This window comes from Sciurus vulgaris (assembly GCF_902686455.1).
Source record: "Sciurus vulgaris genome assembly, chromosome: 9".
Taxonomy (NCBI): Eukaryota; Metazoa; Chordata; class Mammalia; order Rodentia; family Sciuridae; genus Sciurus; species Sciurus vulgaris.
Genome location: NC_136469.1, coordinates 39761728 through 39784025, shown reverse-complemented (window position 1 = coordinate 39784025; position 22298 = coordinate 39761728). Strand labels below are relative to the sequence as shown.

General features: G+C 32.4%; 1 protein-coding gene across 2 annotated transcripts in view; it reads left to right on the top strand.

The window, feature by feature from the left end:
- FSTL5 (follistatin like 5) overlaps nt 1-22298 on the top strand; it is a 782217-nt gene that overhangs the window by 721773 nt on the left and 38146 nt on the right. For both annotated transcript variants that reach the window (XM_079154219.1, XM_079154218.1), the window contains exons 14-15: nt 4347-4454; nt 8277-8401. In XM_079154219.1, coding sequence (XP_079010345.1) covers nt 4347-4454; nt 8277-8401 — 233 coding nt within the window. The remainder of the gene's footprint in view (nt 1-4346; nt 4455-8276; nt 8402-22298) is intronic.

Here is a 22298-nt window from a genome sequence, read left to right as displayed (position 1 = left end):
GAGGTCAGGGGAAGGTTTCCCAGGGTTGAATCTGCCAGATTGAAGGAACCAGGTCCCATGGTGGAGACTGATACAGCCGAGTCTGTGGCCAGAGCATCCCGAGGCCAGAGTAGTCAACTACAGTTGAGAAGGCAGCACATAGATGATGTCGTCACACAAACATCAATGTGGGGCCAGGCAAAAGCCGAGAAGAGTTGAGGACCTGATATGAGGGTTTTCGAGTACGAGTGCTAGTTCGAGCGTGAGTGGGAGATGAGCCTCAACCCTGAGAGAGAATCTCCACCATAAAATCAGGAATCCACCGGCAGATAAAACCAATTACAGGGGCCAGCTGTAGCTATACAAGTTGTGGCTGTGGGTACCCCCACGCCTCAGCCACCCCAAGGGCTCCAGCGATGGTCGCTTCTCAGATCAGCGGAGGTGTGTTTAAGTGGTCTAGAGTGGGGACCTCTCTAAGGGAACTCACCAATCTGAAGTCCGGTGTTGCATGCAAAAAGCTGAGCGTCCGGGCGAATGGAAGTAACCTGTGTTCTGTTGGCATTTCATTTCCATCCTGCATTTCTCCTGCAGATAACAGGTAGTGTGTTGATGAATGTAATGCATTTTGTTCACTTAAGCCAGGCAAGACTGCAGGTAAATTGTTTCTCAAAAATGACAGTTTGTGTGGGTCATTGCAGTGGAACAATTTCCCCAACCTCATGTTCCCACCATTCACTTCTATCCTCTATCAAGAGTATAATAGCAGATACCTTATAAAATTCAATTCATGATTTATTACTTCCAAAAGCTGATGTTGTAAGTAGGAAAATATCTGCTATTTTGACTGAAAATTAGGTTAAGAAAAGATTAACATTAAGGTGGTCCTATGGAAATATTTCTATCATCGTTTCTATCATTGTTATATATTCTATTGCTGAAAGCCATGTAAATGATCCCTCTGTTAAAAAAAAAAATGTACTATTTCATGCTTAAAAACTGGTAAGTGCACTTTTCCTAAGAATTAGCATTTTTCCTAATAAAATATGTCATATATCTTTACTTTGTTCTGCATCTCTCCCCACTTTTTTGGTACTGATAAATTTTTTATAACCAAATATCAAAATAACTAAATTTAGTGGTAAACTTCTGAAATGCTGACACAGAAAATATTTAAAACTTTTGTAGATTGTTGATCAGAACATTTTTCAAATTCTGAAGTTGTTTTGAAATTTTGATTGATATTTTCCTCCTCCAAGTACATATCTCTTAATTTACCTGAAGGCAATTAATCATTGACTGCCTTCTGACACCTCCTGTAAAATATCCTCATAAATTAACTTTAAAAAACAGTCTCTGTCTTCCCATTCATAAAAAAAAAAAAAATCATAGATTCAAGCACAAAGCATCACCTCTGTCCTTGTCCTTCATCCTGCATTATACTTCTTCTGAGCTTTTATAGAAATTGTTCCTTGTTTTTATTTTATAAGTCACATGGAGTTATTTTAAGTGCCTTTCATCTGTAAACTCTTTAAGCAGAGACTGTGTTTATTTACTTTCTCTCCTAGTTTTCATATTTTTCATTTACTAAATAAGGGTATTTCTAAATCTTAAAGCATTAAAATGCTAATAGTCAAAAAGATAACTGGTTCCCTTGGGGGTATTTTTTACTGGGGGACAGGGATTGGGAAGTGCTGGGATGGAACCCAGGACCTTGAGTATGTTAGGCAAGGGCTGTACCACTGAGCCACCCTCCTAAGCCCTAGTTTTTCTAACAGTAACAGCAGTAGTATAAATAGTATTACCAGTAGTGCTTAGCGCAGCCTAAAGCTGGGTGCACCTGTTGAATATTAAGTACTATTTACTACCTCACATGAAATTCAAAACAACCTTTTGAAGTAGATATTATTTTCCATTTTATTGTAGAGAAAACCAAACCAAAAAAAGTTCATTAACTCCCTAAGGTATTGTATTGTTATTTTAAGAGAAGGAGTTAAGATCTGCATCAACTTCTGAACACAAGCTCATAAACATATGCAAACTGCCTCTCACTGATTCCCCATTAGGATTATATGCTTCTAGAGAGAAAACTTTATATATCCAAACTTCCATGAGTTTCTTTTCATCCTCCAAAAGAGAAAACCCCCAAAGAATGTTTTCATGTACAGGAGGCATAAATCGGAGGTCAATGGATCCGAGACTTTTCAGAAATTAATCAGTCCACATGTAGAGAGATTCTCATCGGTAAGGAACACAGACTATCAAATTCCAGCAGTCCTGATCATTGGCTGGATGACCACTGACAAAACTGAGCTCCAACTTCTTTACCCCATTAATAAGGATTAATAATCTGTGTATTGTGATATACCCATATAAAATAACACTTACGAAGGGCCTGGTGAAAAGAAAAATATCTTGTACAGTTGGCAAACTAGAGATTTTCATTAAAAAAATTCCTTGATACTTGAAGTTACTTCTAGACCTTTGCTCATTTTATTACTCTGTTCTTACAAGTGAATAACAATGAGATTTCTGTTATTTTTGCTTTTGTTTACATTAAACTATTAAATCTTTAATATTTTGAAGACCTACTGATCATTCTATTTCAAAATGCATACAAAATAGCCTTTTATAATCACATCTATATCAAGTCTGACACATAAAGAAAATATGAAAATTCAAAGGAATCTTACTGCTTTGTCATTAGTATATGATTGATGATAGCTCTTTTGCTATATATGCATTGAAATTATTGATTAGTACATGAAGAAATTTAAATGAAACATCTGGCATTCTTTCAAATGCAATTAACAAAATACCAGGCAAACTATTCCTTAAGCAATAAAACATTTAATTACTTATATATCACCAACTCTACAGATAGTTGTCCTAGGTTTGTCTCAAGGTTAATATCATGAATTCAGTTTCCTTTTATTTTTCTTCTGCTGCATCCACAAACTGTTGGTTTCTCCTCCTTAAACTTATTTTTTCAAAGCCTCAAGATGACAGTGGAACTTAAGACCTAATAGGCTTTGATAGTAACATTCAAAGTAGACAAAGGGAAAGCATGGTACAAGGAAGGCTCTTTCCAAGACCATCTGGATTGATGTTGCAATGTCACTCTCATAAATCTTGTATCATATTAATCTTTACAATGTACAAACTTTAATATGCCTTGTAACTATTACTAGGCTCTGGAGAGACTGGAAAGCTTATTATCTGTCAAAGGGGAATGATGGGATTAGTCCTTGGTGTAAATTGGTTCTCACCAACACTAACATTTCTGCTCTGATGATAAATCTCCAAACTTATCATGATTTGTTAGCCAGGGGGAAAAGTGTAAGAATAACAAAACAGAAATGTTTAAATATTTTTGTTCAAATATTCATTATTTCAATAATCCACAATATTGAGAATTTTAAATAAGCAAAATAAATGATAAGATCTTAGAAGAGATGTACATCTTGATCTCCAATATTTCTATTAAATTATGAGTTTCCATATATTCAACCACAAATGTAATTTACCTGTTTCTAACTCACTGAGAAGAGCATTTTATTGTAAATTAGAACTTGGAAAATTCTCTTGGGATACTTAACAGAAGTTTGAGAATAAATGCTTTTATTATTAGATAAAATTAGTTTTATTGAATGTAATTTATTTTATATTATAAAATTAGAAAAAATAAGAATAAAAAACTACAGGAAACTATTTTTAAAACGTATTAGCTTGTAAAATAAATAACTTGAAATTAAGGTGAGTAAAATTCCTTCCTGGCAGCAATTTGTTTCCTGGGAATTGTGTTTTAAGTAAATGCTTAATAAGTATTAACAGAAAAAACACATTTACCATACCAAGTGTGGTTTAAAAAAATGCTTCTTTTTCTTTCTGTGCTTTTTAATTTCTCATTAAGAAAATTAAAATTAGGTAGTCAGTTATAAAAGTTACAACCATGTATCAGATTTTTGACATTTTAATATTATATATGGTCAAGTCCCATATGAAGGATAACAATGGAAAAACTCTGATATTATAAACATAGCTCTTAACCTGTATTCAACACTTGATCAAAATGAGCATATTAATTTTTTTTATCTTGCATTTCTAAATGGCTTCTTTTGGAATCACAATTTACATAGGTAATGAATGGCATAAGACTATATGAAACTGTGCAAATAATGAACAAAAATGTGTTTGAGTAAAGTATATTTCCAAATTAATCAAAAGAGGGTTAGAATATTAGACAACTGTCAAACTACATTTTTAATCTGACATCTAAATTCTTAGAATCATTCATTATTTATGACCTAGTTCTAAACTAATAATATAGTCTGAAAAGTTGTTCTTTTACTAACTCTTCTTTATTACAGGCAGTGAGCACAGATCCTGTCCCAGTTAAACTACACTATGACAAATCACACGATCAGGTTTGGGTCCTAAGCTGGGGCACAATGGAGAAGACTTCACCAACACTGCAGGTAAGTACATGCCTGTATATTTGAGAAAACAATGATTTTAAACTTTTAGATACTTCTTTGGATATTAATGACCATTTGGCAATAATAGTCTTCCAACCTAATAATTCAGTCTCCTTTTTGTTGCTGTAACAGAATTCCAAAGACTAGGTAATTTACAAAGCATAGCAGTTTATTTTGGCTCATGGTTTTTGAAGCTGGAAAGTCCAAGGACATGGTGGCAGGTTTATGGCAGAAAGTATCATATGAAGAGATAAAGCATACACGTCAGAGAGGACTCGTTTATAAATAAAGTCACTCCCTCAATAATCAATTAAACCATTAATCTATGACTGGATAAGACTCATCACCTCCAAAAGTTCCCACCTCTCAACATTGCTGCCTTAGGGTCCACCAAGTTTCCAACACATGAATATGAATTTTTGGAGGATACATTTAACCTGTAGCATAACCTTTTAACAATTTTAGTGGTACATGAGAGATAGTGACCAAGAGGATTACAGGGCAAGAGCCTCAGAGCCGATCACCATTTTCTCCAAAATTATGATATTTCATTATATGAGCACAGTGTAATTTTTAATTGGGGAATATGCTGTGCTACAGTGGTGAGATTTGCTTCTGCTTTGAAGTTATTTATGTGAGCACTTCACAGATATAGAAAAAAATATGCATTGATCTTGACCCTTTAGTACAATCTTTAGATTTTTGGACTTACAAGTTTAAAAGGAAGCAGAGAGGGAATTGGAAGAAATGTTTATCCTTGGAAACATGCTTTATACTGTTTCTTAAATTACTTTGTGATTATACTTTTGCCTTGAATATGCCTCTCCTTACAAGACCCTAAATCATTAACCTTCAGTCATTTTTCAATGACTTATATTGAGTGCAATAGTTTTATTTCCAGTATGTTGTCACTAACAATATTTTTTGTATCTGAGTTATTGTCAGTGTTACAGTATTTAACTCACAAATGACAGGTCTCTTGAAATGAAATATTTTACTTAGCAATCATAATGATGGCTTATTTTATATTCACTAGAAATATATGGCATTTGAAACATCTGAAATACAGTATTTTAGTTATCTGTTGTACAAATCAAACCATACTGAAACTTGATGTCTTAAAGAGTGACATCCCTCACAATTTTGTGACATGGCCAACTGGGAAGTTCTGCTGATATGATCTAGGAGCATTAGTGTGGCTCCAGTCAACTGAGGGTCCAAAATGGAATCACCCCATGCTTATCACAAGGTGGTGGTGCTCATTTGGGCACCTGTGTCTCCTCTATGCGATTTCTTATTCTTTAGACAAGTACAAAGGTTGCAGATGATAAGAGCAGAAGGTGCAGGTCTAGTTAAGGTTCAGTTCACCAGAGTTCACATGAAATCACTTCTGCCACATCCTATTAATCGAAGCAAATCATATTGCCCACCCAGATTTGAGGTGATTGAGTAACACAATATCATGAAAGGCAAAGCATAATATTCCTATTGGATGATTGCTAAAATGACCTATTAATAGGATAAATAGCATATAGTTATTTTAGTTTTTATATTTAAGTATAACCTTGACAAAATAAATAAAAGAGGATAATGTGCATGATTTTAACATATTTTAATTCTTTAAATTGCTTTAAAACTATTATAATTCTATGATGTTTATTATAAAGTTTAAGAAATGATTTTAAAAACAAAAATTTAAAACATTTTTTCTCTTTTAAAAAATAAAACTACATATATTTTCAATATACTATATTTTTTAAGAATCAAACCTTCCTTCTCTCCTTTGATGAAAGCTACTTGGATAGATTAACAACTTCTCAACTGCTACAGTAATTACACACAATTGCTTAAGTAAACTTCTTTAATATTGTACACACTCAAAAAAGAAAAATAGGCTCTCCAGAGGTTCTAAGTAACTTCCTACACATTTATCCAGCCATCTGAAATTGTGTTCTGTATTTTTCTCTGAATGCCTAATAAAACCTTTTACTGCTAATAGAATATTGTGAATTTTTGAAATAGTAAGTGAGTGAGAGTAAAAGTTTCCACCTATAAATACAAAATAAAATGTAGAAATTGAGAAGTACCATTAAAATAGTACATATAGGAAGAGTTGTTTATGTAAAGTTTCATAGATGGATAGGTAAAAAGTAGGTAAGATGAACACACAGAACATATTCTCTGAAATAGAGAAATAGTTTTATTTCAAGTAGTGTGTTAGTGTTTATTTCCCAGCTATGTCAACATTAGCTATGTGTTGAGAGAAGGATGTTACCCTGTACATGCAGTATAGTTGTATCACAAGAGAAGGACCCTAGAATTATTTCTCCAAGTTTTGCCGGGGCTGCTGACAAGGATAAAGATCATTACTCTGGAATGCATAGAAATCTTCTCCTGGGATGGGTTATTCAGTACCCTAGAATGTCAGTAATTGGCTTAAATGAGATAAATCTCTAATCTCTCAGGAGCAATTTGCCACCACTAACCTCCCAAGCATTTGTGTTATACCATCATCCTTTAGCCAGATTTGCCAGTTCCTTTGCTCAGAAAAAACTGACTCTGCAGAAATGTCAAAATATACGTGAATAATTGTCTCCCAACAGCATTATCAGAAAACATTCACAGAGGAAATAGAATATATTTGAAAGGGAAAACAAGTAGTCCTATGGAGAAATTGAATTCACAAAATCAAAAACATGGGTATCCCCTCATTTTGACTGTAGTGTTCTTTTGTGATATTGTTAATGGACTAAGAAGGGAGATTGATGCTAGGACTAGGAGAGACCTTGTTTTACCCTAATACAGCTTATCTTACAATGGTACCTACTAACTCAGGAAGGTACAAAAGTATTATCTCAATTATGGTGGATAATTTTGGTTGGGTAGGACTATGTGATCAGAGGTACCGTGAATGAAAATACTGAATATAGGCAGCTTCTCTCAGCTTGGGATACTCAGTGAAAACAGTAGATATCCTGCCAAAGTTCTTGTGAAAACAACATGTGTAAAGCAAAATTTTTAATTTCTAAGTCACAAAGTCAACAGTTTAAATATAGTGATCCTTTCTTTAATGGACTATAAAAGTTTAAGAGTGATGAAAGAAGATTCTTTGATTAAGAGTTTAATTGATTATTTTTGATTTATAGGAAGGAAAGTTAGAAAAGATTATTTTATGATTTTTGAAAGTTAAAATGTTTCATATGATTTTGGAGTTTTCATGCTTTTATTGACAGTTTTGTTCCTGTGGAAAGGAATTTGTCCTAATATCTGATTTATAGTACTTGTATGCTTGCTTTCATTTTTCTTATAGTAGCAAAGTTAACATTTTTATGAAGTAGAAATTGCTTATGTGTATATATACAATCATATATCTCTTAATTATGGTCATACGTTTTGAGAACTGCATAGTTAGGTTGATTTCTTCTTCATTCACACATTATAGAATGTACTTACAGAAACTAAAATGGCTACAATGTTATTATGCAATTTAATCTTAAGGGACTGTCCTTGTATTTGCAGCCTGTTGATTGAAACGGCGTTATATATTGCATGACTGTATTTTATATTTAAGCAGAAATTGCTCAAGACAAATATCTGCACCTTTTTTTCCCCCACTTCTTTATAAGAACAAAATTTCCATATTGAAAATTAGAAAAACAATCATATGTCAATTTGCCTAACAATATGCTAATTTTGAGGAGAGCATTAAAGATTCTATACAAACAAATGTCAGAAAAATGTATTTAATCTGCATACATAATTAAACCTCATAGTATTAAGAAAATGTATTTCCCAGGTCTAAACATGGTGTAATCTGTTTAGGTAATAACCCTGGCCAGTGGGAATGTGCCTCACCACACCATCCACACCCAGCCAGTGGGAAAACAGTTTGACAGAGTGGATGATTTTTTCATTCCCACCACAACACTCATTATCACCCACATGAGGTAAGTGCTAAGTTAAGTGATCAACATTTTAAGATTTCCAATTTTAAGTCACAAGAAATTATTTTATAAATTAATTAGAAATTATGCACAACTGGACATGCTTTGAGTTTGTTATATCAGCTTGATGAAATTCTATTTACCAACATTGAATTTCATGTCCTGTGTTCCTTTTCATGCCTAAGAAATGAATTTATAAATGTAGTTGTATTTTGTTATTCTTATCAATTAAAAAGCTAATATTTTCCATATTGCCCTTAGAGTTCTTAGGCTCTTACAAATTACTGGCATTTCCTGAAAAAAAAAAATACTTTAAGTGATACAATCACTTCTTCAATGAAGAGAATGTTGATTTGAACTTGGTATTATGAAAGAGTTACAGTCATAGAAAATATTCAATGTATTTTTAGAATAATCTTCAATTAATATATATAAAGTACAGTAAGTTGATATGAAATGTTTACGGACTGCTCTTTGATAAGACATATCTGTGTTTTCTATCTGTCCACATATTGACAAGAAGAGAAAAAAATAATATTAACCTCTAATGATATCACCCCAAGTCTTCACAGTAGTATTCAAATGTTCGAAGAGGGAGAGTGAGGGTATACTCTTTGCATGCATGCATTAGGTACAAGTGTGATTCTGTGTTCATTTATTTAGTTGGCACATTGTCAGATCCTTGTGTCTCTTTAGACTCTACATGATACAAGATAGCTGGAGTTGGACCTAATAATAATTAGAAAAACATCCAAATAATATGAACAAATAAAAGACACAATTTTAATTATTTTTATGTACTGTGAAAAAGATTTAACATTATGCTTGAGGATTTTTAAATATCTTTATTCCTTTCAGGAATGAGCATTGAAATATGTGTGTGTTACTTTTTTTATAAGTATTTAATTTAATGAGGATAAAAAATGAAATTATATCAATCCTACTTGTACAAAGAATCTAATTTTAGTTAACAAGGATAATCATCAAATTTCCTATTGCTGCTCAAAGTAATTATCCCTCTTACTACAGTGAATGGTAAGAGTAAAAACTAGCATGCATTTCCAAAAATAAACTGTTACATGTAGAGTATTTTCAACATTACGAAGATGCAGTCTACATCAGGAAAACCAAAGAAATAGATACATTCTTTTCTCCTCCCGATTTCGTATAATATATTTCTAATCAAATATAGCATGTTTGTAAATTCATGTTGCTGGGATTGAATTTATGAACTGTGTTTTTCAGAATTTGGCACTACTTTCTGACTGCTGTTTTTGGTAGACATTTCCTTAGCAAGCAGAGGATCTAGCATGCAATAATGTGTTCAATTAATGTTAGATTCTTTCCTCTGAACTTGCATCACATGAATGTGCCTTTCTGACAAGTTGTAGAATCCTCATTTCAAATAATATGTATCTTCAAAGTCTGAAAAGATCCTGGACAAATGTTAGGACTTTATATCCTTAGTGCCTAACAAGTGATAGGTATTTAATTGATAATTCTCAGGAATGGAAATAAAGAAGGAAAAAATTGCCACTTTGTTTTCTATAATCTGGTTTAGGGAAGAACTATAGCTACTCCTAATGTACTGGATTTCCAGTGTCTAACACATTACTGGCTATGCAGCAGGTGCTATTTCTAGAATACATGACTCGTGTAGAACTGCTAAACAGCAGTAATAAAAAATTAGATCTCCTGTCAGAGGAATCTAAACCTGAATGCCCTACCAGCACCATTTGTTATTGGCTGTGGTGACCTCAGTTATTTCCTTTACTTCTGAAGATTGGAATGAAATAATGTTGGAATATTTACTTGTTCCATAATAATTGTGTAGCCTATTCATAATATATACAGGTACAGTGGCTTCTTTGTAATTTGTTACAATTTTGCTAAAAGTCCTAATTTTATGTTTTTTTTCTTATTTTTTTTTTTCATTCAGTTCTTTTTATTTTATTATTATTTTCTTCTGGGTCTATAATCCTTAGGTTTCTTTAGTCTAGTTTGTAAGATAGATCAGGACTGAAGAATTTTTAAAAATACAAAAATGGGTATGATAATTTCCTTGACAGTAGTAAAGACTACATTGTCTGTGAGTGGTGAGCATGCTTGATTATAGTAATGACTTCCATAAGTGTGTATGTGTGTGTGTCTTACAAAATGTGAACACATATATATGTGCATATATATGCATGTAGACTTTCTTGATATTTACATACATATATAAAACATATCATACACCTTAAATATATGCAATAAAATGCCAAAAAATTTTATAGGTTTATATTAAATTTTGATGGAAAGTTTATAAAAGCTAATCATGGGCGGGAATTGTGGCTCAGTTGTAGAACCTGGCATGTGTGAGGTCCTGGGTTTGATCCTCAGCACCACATATAAATAAATAAAATTAAAAGATCCATTTACAACTAAAAAATATTTAAAAAAAGAAAAAAGAAAAGTGATACTGATTTGTTCATGTATTCTGTATTTAAAAAAAAAAAGCTAATCAGTTTCACAAAATTTGGAAAGTTTACCATTTGAGAATATTTAAAATTTTCAATACTTCAAAATTTCTTAAAAAAAAATTAAACCCCAACTCAGGTTCTTTTTAAATTGCTTTATGGATTTGAATTTCAGGAAACTAATTTTCATGTTCATAATATCTGACAATGAGGGCCCCGTACCATCCATTCATTCAGCTTCTCCACTGAACTGGGTCCTGTTCCCTGAGTGATTCAGTCTAAGCCATATAGTCTCTCATGTTTTATACTACAGAGTAAGAGTTTATTAGTAAATATACTCCATTTTGGTCTTAGTAAACTGAAAGAATGACCTTTTCTCTCTTTGCCAAAGAAATAAGATTATGTGAATTCTAGGATTGGAATAATCAAGTACAGAAATGTCATACAATATTTGACCTTAATCAAAATATTCCTTAAAGTATTGTGCTCTAGACACTAGGTCAAACTTCAGTCCCTGAACTTTTCTTTCCTGAAGAAAATTAAATTAAATGCGAAACTTCCTTGAGGATGAGAAAAATTATTATACCTCTGTCTTTCTGAACTTCTGAAATGGACTGATTTAATATTGACTAATTCGTTTTTAGAAGGTCAATAAAACTGTATAGAACATAATTTCACTATACCAGAGTGTGAGTTGCTTAATTTACTCCCTAAGTACTGAGGGGAAATTTAAGTAAGTTAAAAATACGTTAAACCAGGTGTGGGTGGCCCAGGCCTATAATCCCAGTGGTTTAGAAGTCTGAGGCAGGAGGATCACAAGTTCAAAGCCAGTTTCAGTAATTTAGTGAGGTGCTAAGCAGCTGTGAGACCCTTTCTCTAAATAAAATAAGAAAAAGGGCTGGGGATGTGGTTCAGTGGGTAAGTGACCCTGAGTTAAATCCCTGGTACCTCCTCAAAAAAAAAAAAAAAAAAAAAAAAAAAAAGAAAAAGAAAATAGGTAGGTTAATAATAGATATCTATCAAGAACTATTATTTAAGTCAGTCTATAATTTTATTCCTGTTTGGTTTTAAGCGAAAATAAATTTTTAAGCTTATGGTCTGTTAATTCATATCAAAGTAGTTCTGTTGAATATTTAATAAATAATGTATTTGGGGGGGTTCCAGGGATTGAACTCAGGGGCACTTGATCACTGAGTCACATCCACAGCCCTATTTTGTATTTTATTTAGAGTCAGGGTTTCACTGAGTTGCTTAGTCCCCTCTCTGTTGTTTTGCTGGCTTTCAACCATCACTCCTCCTGCCTCGACCTCCTGATCCCCTGGGATTACAGGTGTGTGTGTGTGCTACATAAATAATGTATTTTTAACATTAGTAATTCATTCCACATTTCATCATTAGCTACTCATTTATAGAATTGCAGTTAGTAGAAGAAAAGTTCCTTTATAAACCTCCAACTTTGACAAGAAATTAGAGAATTATGAATTACAGTTCTAAATTAAAGAGGTTATATAATACAAATGGAGTATATTTTGCACTGAAATGAGGAAAATAAATTGTTTTATGAAAAACAGAATGTAAATTTAAAGGAGGAATTTAAAAATGAAGAGGTATGCAATCCTTATAAGAATCAGTTATGTTTACTTAATGTAACAAACATTGAATATTCATTATCTTTTTTAATCAAAGGTACTCTACAAATAAAAAAAATGCTTCATTATTCTATTCATTACTTGTATCCCAAGAAGTAAATTATTTTACAACCCTGTTGTCAAATTAATTGAAATTATCATTACGCATAGATATATTTGAATAGTATGGTAATTCTCAAATGATATGGCAAATGAATGGGAGCTTTAGTAACTCTTGTTATCAATCTTTTGAAATTATTAAAAAAATTTGAAGTAATTAAAAAATAAGTTCATTAGTTTTCAGAAACAGTTCTTATAATGCTGTGTTAAATTTCAAAGCAACTAAATCTCATAAAGCATAGGCATTTACATAATTGATTGTTTTATTTTTGGAACCACTCTAAAGAGAGAAAAATTTAAATGTCAATTTCTCATTGTAGTAAGAGTAAACATTACAGCTTGCTGTGCAGGTGCTTGTATAATTTGCATAAAAGAAATGAAAAACAATAGGTCTGCAAATAATGTCATGTTATCATATTTTCTTTTAAGGTCTACTCAGGAATTCAAGGGGTGAGGAGAACTGACAAAATAAAGGAAGCTAAGGAGACAGCACATAGCAGGGGATGAGGGATGACATTGTTTCTTAAAGCTTTCCTCAAAAAAAATCTTCAACAATTCTTCCTGAGAATGATATATTTTTGGTTGTGGGGGGGATGAAAGATCAATATGGAGACCAAGGTGAAGCAGAACAGGGAAATGTGATAAAGTTTAGTGCAGGATACTAGGAAGGCCAGAAAGAATGATCTGCAAGTGCAAGAAATAGCAGGTTTTCTTAGAGCTTTTGATTTTTACGAATATGAAGTGTGTTGAAAAGAAGGTTACAGCAAGATATTTTCACCTTACTATCACTTGGGCTGCATGGTGTTATCAGTGGAAATTCTTTGTAATTTATATTGATTAAAATAATAGTGCTAATACAATTTAAAACAAGTACCACTGGGTGAAAAACAAAGATATTTATAGCCTACGTTTGGAATTACTTGTAAATCATGCTTTTTCCTTTTCTTCTCTTATCCCTCCAGATTAGTGTTTGAGTAGAAACAAATTTAATTCCATCTGGCTGAAATATGTCAATGTCAATTGGCACAGAAGAAACTCACAGTAAATACAAGGAGGAGAGGATTTTTGAGTTGGGTGTCTAATCCCAGGACTAGTTCTATAAGTATTCAGGAAAGATAATAGCTAGGGTGTTGCTATTTGAGATGCTTTGAAAGTTTTTCCTACCTTTGAAACCATTGCTCTACTGCAAGTTTCCTGGAATTTCCAATTACGTATCCATGTCTCTGGGTTACATTTCTATGGAAATAGGACTTTAATGTGTTTCTATTTCTTGAGAAGGAAATGGAACAATTAGAATATAGACATTAATTTGTTTATAAATTACTGTACTTGGGAGACTGCATGTGTGTCTGTGCATATGTGTATATAAGCTTGTTTGGATCAGGATTATATAACAAACAATGGAATGAATAAAGTAGATCTGTAAACCCCCAGTGAGAAGGAGATCTCCCAAGCAATACACATTAATTTAAAATCCTGAAAATGCTAGTTCCTACTCTTTTATTCTCCTCTGGACTTGACCTGTTAAGCAAAACAAGCAAAGAAATACACAACAAAGTATTATCTTGTTACAGTACTTCTTTTCCTTCTATATACCCCAAAATAGTATTGGTCTGGACAAACACATGAGATCAGGTTACCCTTCCATTTGGTGGGCTGTAAAGGACAAAGATCCTTTAGGATCCTTAAAAGTCAGAGGAGTACTGAGTGTAAAAGTCCTTGCCACCAAACAGGGCAGGAAGACAGTGTACACTTATCTAGTTCCAGATTCATCATACAGCCAAATGTCTCTTTCTGCATTTCAAGTAATGCAGTAAACCCAGATAGGAAGCAGCGGACACACCTCGAGCAGTCCAGAGAGTGGTCTATAGCACTTTTTTTCTGTTATAAATTACAGCAAGGAAATGATTAAGAAGGGACTGAGTTTGATATATGTTTCCTTAAAGCTCCTTCAAGGGAAAAATAAACACTCTGTGAAAGTGGAAGTTGAAGCAAAGTATATCATTCTCCTTCATATTTTATCAAATCTGTTAAAGCAAAAATTATATATATCGCTAGCCATATATCAAGACAACTCTACTCTTGTGACTTGATTCATGGATAGGCCAGGTGGATGGAAATACAATTTTAGCACTAAAAATTTACATTGAAATTTTAGCACATTAGCAATTGAAAATATCAGTTGTTTAATGGTATTTTAAGAAAAGTATAATCCCAGGATGAGAAACATCAAAATTAGTTTAAAAAATTCTTTAAGATAAAAGTTTCACAGAAACTACAATGCAGTGAAGTGCTTTTTGTCCCCCCTAAACTACATTCATCCTTGAATACTAAGTCATCTCACAAAGAGAAATTAAGTAACCAACAAAAAGAGTCTAAATATTCCAGGAACGAAAATCTGTCTATACAACAATTTTAAGTTCTTCTTCATTCTCTTGTCTACTCCAGACAAAAGTAAACTTTGTATTGATTACTCTGTAATCTCAGGGGATCCTTACATCCCCACAACCCTGTGCAGTGGCTGGAAAAGAGAAGATGTTCATGAATTGTTTATTAAACAAAAAGTACACATACATTTTTATGTCTGTGTGCACATACAACTGCAAATCACTGCTAGCAAACATTTCAATATTCTTATATGGGTGCAAAGCTCTGACTACCTAAACATTTGTTAACTTTTTTCATCTTATTTCTAAAGAAGTAAACACACTATACCCTTCAAGCTTTGATCTATGATGCCATTCTTCCTCTTTTCCATTATGGTTACTGGATTTGCTGTTATTTTAAGCAGTTTTTTCAACCTTTTTTAGCACATTAATGCAGCCCACACATTGAGTGTAAAATGACTAGAAACAGAAAAACATCAAGTGCTTGCAAAGAAATTTTGTAAGCATGTTGTTTGTTATCTTCATTACTTCTTGAATTAAAAAGCACCATGGACTTGCCTTGTTAGTCTCTGCTCTGTATTAACATGGGTCTGCTTTATCCAAGCCTTGTCAAAAAAAAAAAGTACAATGCCCAAAGAGGATAAACCAAATAGACCAGCAACACTTTCTACAGAATGTTTAGTCAGTCAGATTAGTAGCTACATTTGCTGTAGAATATTTTTGTTGTACATGGAACAAGATTGGATTTAAAGAGCATGCTACTATTCAAATACTGAGATTTAAATATTTAAAAATGAAGCATTTTATACAGGTATTATTAGTAGACTCTAAGATCTAGGATTTAATATAGCTTTTAAATGGACTCTTTCAATAACACTTTTTACTGAAGGAATCAATGGAGCACTAATAACATGTAATTTAGAAACACTTCACATTGAAGATCTGACTCTTGAGTTTTATTATGCAAAGTAAAATCACTTTTGCTTCTTCTCTCAGAGGTCCTTATGCTAAGTCATCAAAGTGTTCAGTTAAACATAGGACCTTGTGTTTGACAGGACCTAGTTCTTCTTAAGAGACAGCTGTAGCATAAGTAAATAATAAATTTCTAAGTATTTTTCCTTTCCTCACAATATGATTTTGGTGTTGCTGAAAATGGTAAATCAAACTTATTTTACAAGTAAATTATTGGGTTGCAGAGATCATTTGGCTCTGTTTACTAAGCAGTGCAAATACCCTCATATATAATTTATGATAAACAAAGGAATACAGTTGTTCTTCAACTTACGCTTGGTTATATCTCAATAGACCTTTGGCAAGTTGAAAATATCATAAATCAAAATTGTGTTTAATACACCCAACCTATGGAATATCATAGTTTAGCAACACAAAGCACTATATTATATAGGTAGTTTTACCCTTGTAAACATGGCTAACTGGCAGCTGGGGCTCACTGGGGATGTCCAGCATCATGAGAACACATCATAGCACCTGCAACTAACCTAGAAAAAGATCAAAATTCAAAATTTGAAGGTTATTCAAAATTTGCATACATGTTGCTTTTGCAGCATATGAAAGTTGAAAAATTGTAAGTTTAGCCATCAGGAGTTAGGGACCACCCATATATCATAAATTTAGATGTTTTTTAATTTGTATACCATAAAGAGAAGAGCAGAATTCATTGTGAAAACTTAAACAATATCTTATGTGAATTTAATCTGCACAGTTCAAGGCCTATTTCATACATGTGCTTATTAGAGTAGCTATAATATTATTAGTCAAGCATGAGTTTTAATAAGTTCTCATAAAATCTGGGCAAAGAAAAAGATCATACGGAAGTTATAATTCTTTCCATCATTAAGTGAATATATTATGTTTCTTTTTATGAAAAAAGATACATGATGAACTTCACTATAGCATCTGATGATTTAAATTAATGAATTTTTTTCTTGGAGCAATTTTCATTTAAGTGTTAAATCTCTAAGGGCTGGGTGTGTAGCTCAGTGAGCACTTTCCTAGAATGTATGAGGCCCCAGATTCCATCCCCAAGCTATGGAAAAAGATTCTTAACTTTAAATACATGTATAACATAAATATACACACACACACATATATCTGTATAATACATATAAAACATATATAAAATAAGGCAAATTCTCTCTTGAATTAAAGATTCCTACTATGGCTCAGCAGAGCAATAGAATTAGATAAAATTTCTCTTTCAGAACACAATTATAAATTAATGATAATAATCAATAAAACATTTTGGAAATTTTCTGTGGATGTGGCTAAATGTTTATATATTTAATTATATTTGTAAATGCAAGATTTAATTAAATATAAAATTAGTGTGATGGTGGTTGTGTATGGGGTGTCTTTGGATAGGCAAAATAGGTGGGATTGAGATCCAATGATTTGAAACTTTTAACTATTCATTGTGAATCCAATTTAGTTAACATTTTGCATTATTTTTATTTAATCGTAAATCTGTGGATATAGCCTCTCTATAGTTATCATGTAGAAAAAAATTATAGATTATTTTGAGTCAATCAAGAATATTTAAACAAATACATGCCTTTTTATCCCTAAATGTCATTTCATTCAAGTATATTCACGTGTTAACATTTATTTGATGTGTTATAGTGTTTTATTTCTTGTTTCCCTTTTTGAAAAAACAATTCAGCAGTAAAATGTCAGATTTGGAGTTCTTAAGATTTGATTAAAATAATTAAATACATGAAAAGTATGTCAGGGAGCCTTTAAAATCAACTTATTAGGATAAGTAATTTATATGGAGAAATTGTCTATTAAATCTAACATGTCATCTGTCATGAATAAACATACTCAACATAACCATATGAATGTATTAAGAACGTTAAACAACATTAAGCTGTCAAAGAATTATCTTTTGGCGGGTACGTTAGCACAATGTATACACAAAATGAATAGAAGCACACAGCTTCAGAAGAAATAAAAATGAAAGTTGTAAAGCACCTCTTAAAACTACTTAATTGGGTGAGTTTTACTTAAAGACTCCTCTTTATTTATTTTGCCTGAAGTTGACTCCTCTTTATTTATTTTGCCTGAAGTTGATTATATTTTTTTTCTGTAGTATGAAAATTTTTCCTTTCTTATCTAACCCTAGTTTTGGTGGTGGTTTTGGGGACTGTGACAAAATACTTATAGTGTGTTTTTCTACATTGAAAAGTGTTTTAAAATAAAATGGTATAAAATTACACTAATATTTTATGGCATTTGCTATGAAAGTAGTTACTAATTTAACTGAAACCCAGAAAATCCTAAAATAACCTATCTATATTTTTTCTGAGAGTATAAATCTGAGACTATTCACCAATTTTGAATAATGGTAAACATTGTTTATATTTTAAGTTAGTTAACACCTATGTTGTGTTACTTTCCATTTTAAAAAAACAGTTGTATGTAGTGACATCAAGTATACAAAATGATTTGAATTTCTGAAGAATTTTTTATTGAAAAATTTGATTAAACAATGTAATTGATATTTGAGAATAATTTTAAAATAGATCACATGGGAAGATAATGTTAAGAAATACTTTCATTACATCGTACATTTTTGTATCTTTATATTTCTCATTTCTTGTATATGGCCTTTGTCTGGCAATATTTTACACCAAATATCTACCTCCATCCAAATCATTATTCACACCAGGAAATAGTTGTACCTAATTTGAAGACATTTTGTTGAACAGTAATGACTTTTTTAAAGACATAAGCAGATAGGAAAAAAACCGTTTAGCAACATATAGTTCTTTTGAAAAGTATGTTATTTTACTATTTTATGTTTTGTGAATTTTTAAGTGATATCCTATAATGAACATCATCATTATCAGAAGGAGTCTTGTGAAATAGAGAGATACATTCACCTATTTATTGTATTTTTCGTTTTCTGATTTTGGCTAGTTACCCTACCAAAACAAAATCAAAACATATTGATAATCCTCTTGATACTTCTACTAATCTAATATTAAAACTGATTTATGTTGTCATCTTTTAATATTTTAGATTGCTGGAAAACTGTTTTGAGCTAGCACAACATTTGACTTTACAGAAGTAAAACATATACATGTATTCTTCTGATTCAAAGGATCATTTTTTAAATATCAAATTTATTTGTTTTGCAAGCAAAACACAAATAATGGAGTTCCAATCTTATTCTAAATCTATAATGTGAATAATTTAATGAAATTCACTTTTTTATTATGAAAAATTCAGAGTGATTTCAGAAGTCATGTACCAAAATAAGTCATGAATTTTAGCAGGAAATAAATGAATAAAAATATTAAAGTAGACGAGATATATGAGGAATTTAATGGAAATACAGGCAGTATACAACTGTTTATTGTTATTGTCTAATGTTGATTTTTGGCAGTAATGTCTAATTTTCTTCCTATTTACCTTTAGTCATCAAAGTGTTTCTCTATAATTTTCTAATTTTTATGTAGAAGTGAAAGTCTGAGTTTATAAAATCCTATCTGAGCTTAAGTATTTCACATCCTTCTAAGTTGTGTTGTTCAGTTGTAGTTTTTGTTCTTATCATTATAGTTATTACATGAGTTAATAGTAATTAACATATTTTGATACTGAGCTAAGCAATTTTCAAGCTCTACCTCATTTAAAACTAGCAGCTACATAAATTTTTATTCTTCTTCTACATATGGTGAATCACTTAGTGAGTGCTGAACCAGACCAGCTATAAACTCAGTTCTGTCTAAATTTGTTCTCAACACTTAACACATTATAGTATTCATGTTCTTTCTCAACTTCCAGAGCAAAATCCAGTCAGTGACTGATGCACTCTACAAATTTTCTGAAGGAAACCTTTACAACATTCCCTCCTCTCCCTTCCATGTATGTCTGCTACAACAAACTCAGTTCCTCAAAACTCTGCTACACCATATTTTCTTGCCTATTTTTATCTGCAGAGTGCATTGTTTCTTTATTCTCTACTACTGAATTCTTTAAGGCCCTTCTTGGAGCCACCTTTGATAAAACTTGTGATTTTCCTAATTGAAGTCTCTGTGGTATTTGCATTATTTTTAAATTGTATGAGTTGCAGTCAGAAGTAAGGATTTGAGACCAGACAGATTTAGGTTGGCTAGTGATTCTTTAGCTCCTTTGGGTCCTTTACCAAAGTATTTAATGTCTCTTAAATCAGTTTGATTTTCCTCTTCCACAGGTAAACGATTTCAGAAGGAACAGAGTGATGTCTGTGGTCCCTAAAGACCCTGCAGTAATTTTTGCAATCTGCTTATGTCTAACTTCATAAAGTCTGTTTATTAATAATGGTCCTCCACATACTCACAGACAAAGCCCTAAGGTGAACTTTTTTACCTCTCACATTGTTAATATAATTAACTCTTTCCTGTTTTTCCATACTTCTCATTTTCTCATACTTCAGTTCACCAAACATGGAAGCACTAAGTTTCTCTTCATTAGCTACATCTATGATAGTACAACTCCACGACAGAAAGAAAAGAAATACTTCCTATTGCTTACATATTTAAGTGCTAACTACACTGAAGTCACCTCCTTTGGCAGTCTTATATTCAAATATTCATCTGCCCATGTGGTACAACCAAGGGGACTAAGATAACCCCTGTATTTTCCTCTTCTCACTTAACTACTCATTTTATCTACTATGTTCTTCCTGATTCTCATTTACTTCCTCTTAATTTATATCAACTTTCTGGTCTAAATCAAATGTATTCCAATTCTTAAAACTTTTCCTGTTCTTCTAGTCGATCATGATAGCATTCTTCTTGAAACCTAACTTTTGTTGAGCGCATCCAAATCTCTTATCAATTGTGGGCATACTTAATTTATTAATTCAGTAAGGTTGCATTAAACACTTATTATTCACGAGCCAGATGCCATTTCAGTTTCCACTAAGAAAATGAATACAGATTTTGTTACTTTTCAATATTTATTTTATTATAATGCCATATCAATATCATTGTAGTTTCATAAAAATTTATTTTTGTTTGTTTTTTTATTTTTTTATTTTTTTTATTTTATTGTAAACAAATGGGATACATGTTGTTTCTCTGTTTGTACATGGAGTAAAGGCATACCATTTGTGTAATCATAAATTTACATAGAGCAATGTTGTTTGATTCATTCTGTTATTTTTTCCCTTCCCCCCACCAGTCCCACCCCTCTTTTCCCTCTATACAGTGCTTCCTTCCTCCATACTTGACCCCCTCCCTAACCCTAACTCTAACCCTAACACTAACCCTCCCACCCGCAATATGTGTCATCATCCACTTATTAGCGATATCATTCGTCCTTTGGCTTTTTGAGATTGGCTTCTCTCACTTAGCATAATATTCTCCAATTTCATCCATTTGCCTGCAAATGCCATAATTTTATCATTCTTTATGGCTGAGTAATATTCCATTGTATATATACCACAGTTTCTTTATCCACTCATCAATTGAAGGGCATCTAGGTTGGTTCCACAGTCTGGCTATTGTGAATTGAGCAGCTATGAACATTGATGTGGCTGTGTCTCTGTAGTATGCTGATTTTAAGTCCTTTGGGTATAGGCCAAGGAGTGGGATAGCTGGGTCAAATGGAGGGTCCATTCCAAGTTTTCTAAGGAATCTCCACACTGCTTTCCAGAGTGGCTGCACTAATTTGCAACCCCACCAGCAATGTATGAGTGTATCTTTCTCCCCACATCCTCGCCAACACCTGTTGTTGCTCATATTCTTGATAATCGCCATTCTAATTGGGGTGAGATGGAATCTTAGGGTGATTTTGATTTGCATTTCTCTTATTACTAGAGATGTTGAACATTTTTCCATATGTTTGTTGATTGCTTGTAAATCTTCTTCTGTGAAGTGTCTATTCATTTCCTTGGCCCATTTGTCAACTGGATTATTTGAATTCTTGGAGTAGAGTTTTTGAGTTCTTTATAGATTCTGGAGATTAGTGCTCTATCTGAAGCATGATTGGCAAAGATATTCTCCCACTCTGTAGGCTCTTTCTTCGCATTGCTGATAGTTTCCTTTGCTGAGAGAAAGCTTTTTAGTTTGAATCTATCCCAGTGGTTGATTCTAGCTTTTATTTCTTGTGCTATGGGAGTCCTGTTAAGGAAGTCTGATCCTAGACCAACAAGGTGAAGATTTGGACCTACTTTTTCTTCTATAATCTGCAGGGTGTCTGGTCTGATTCCGAGGTCCTTAATCCATTTTGAGTTTAGTTTCATGCATGGTGAGAGATATGGGTTTAGTTTCATTCTGTTGCATATGGATTTCCAATTCTC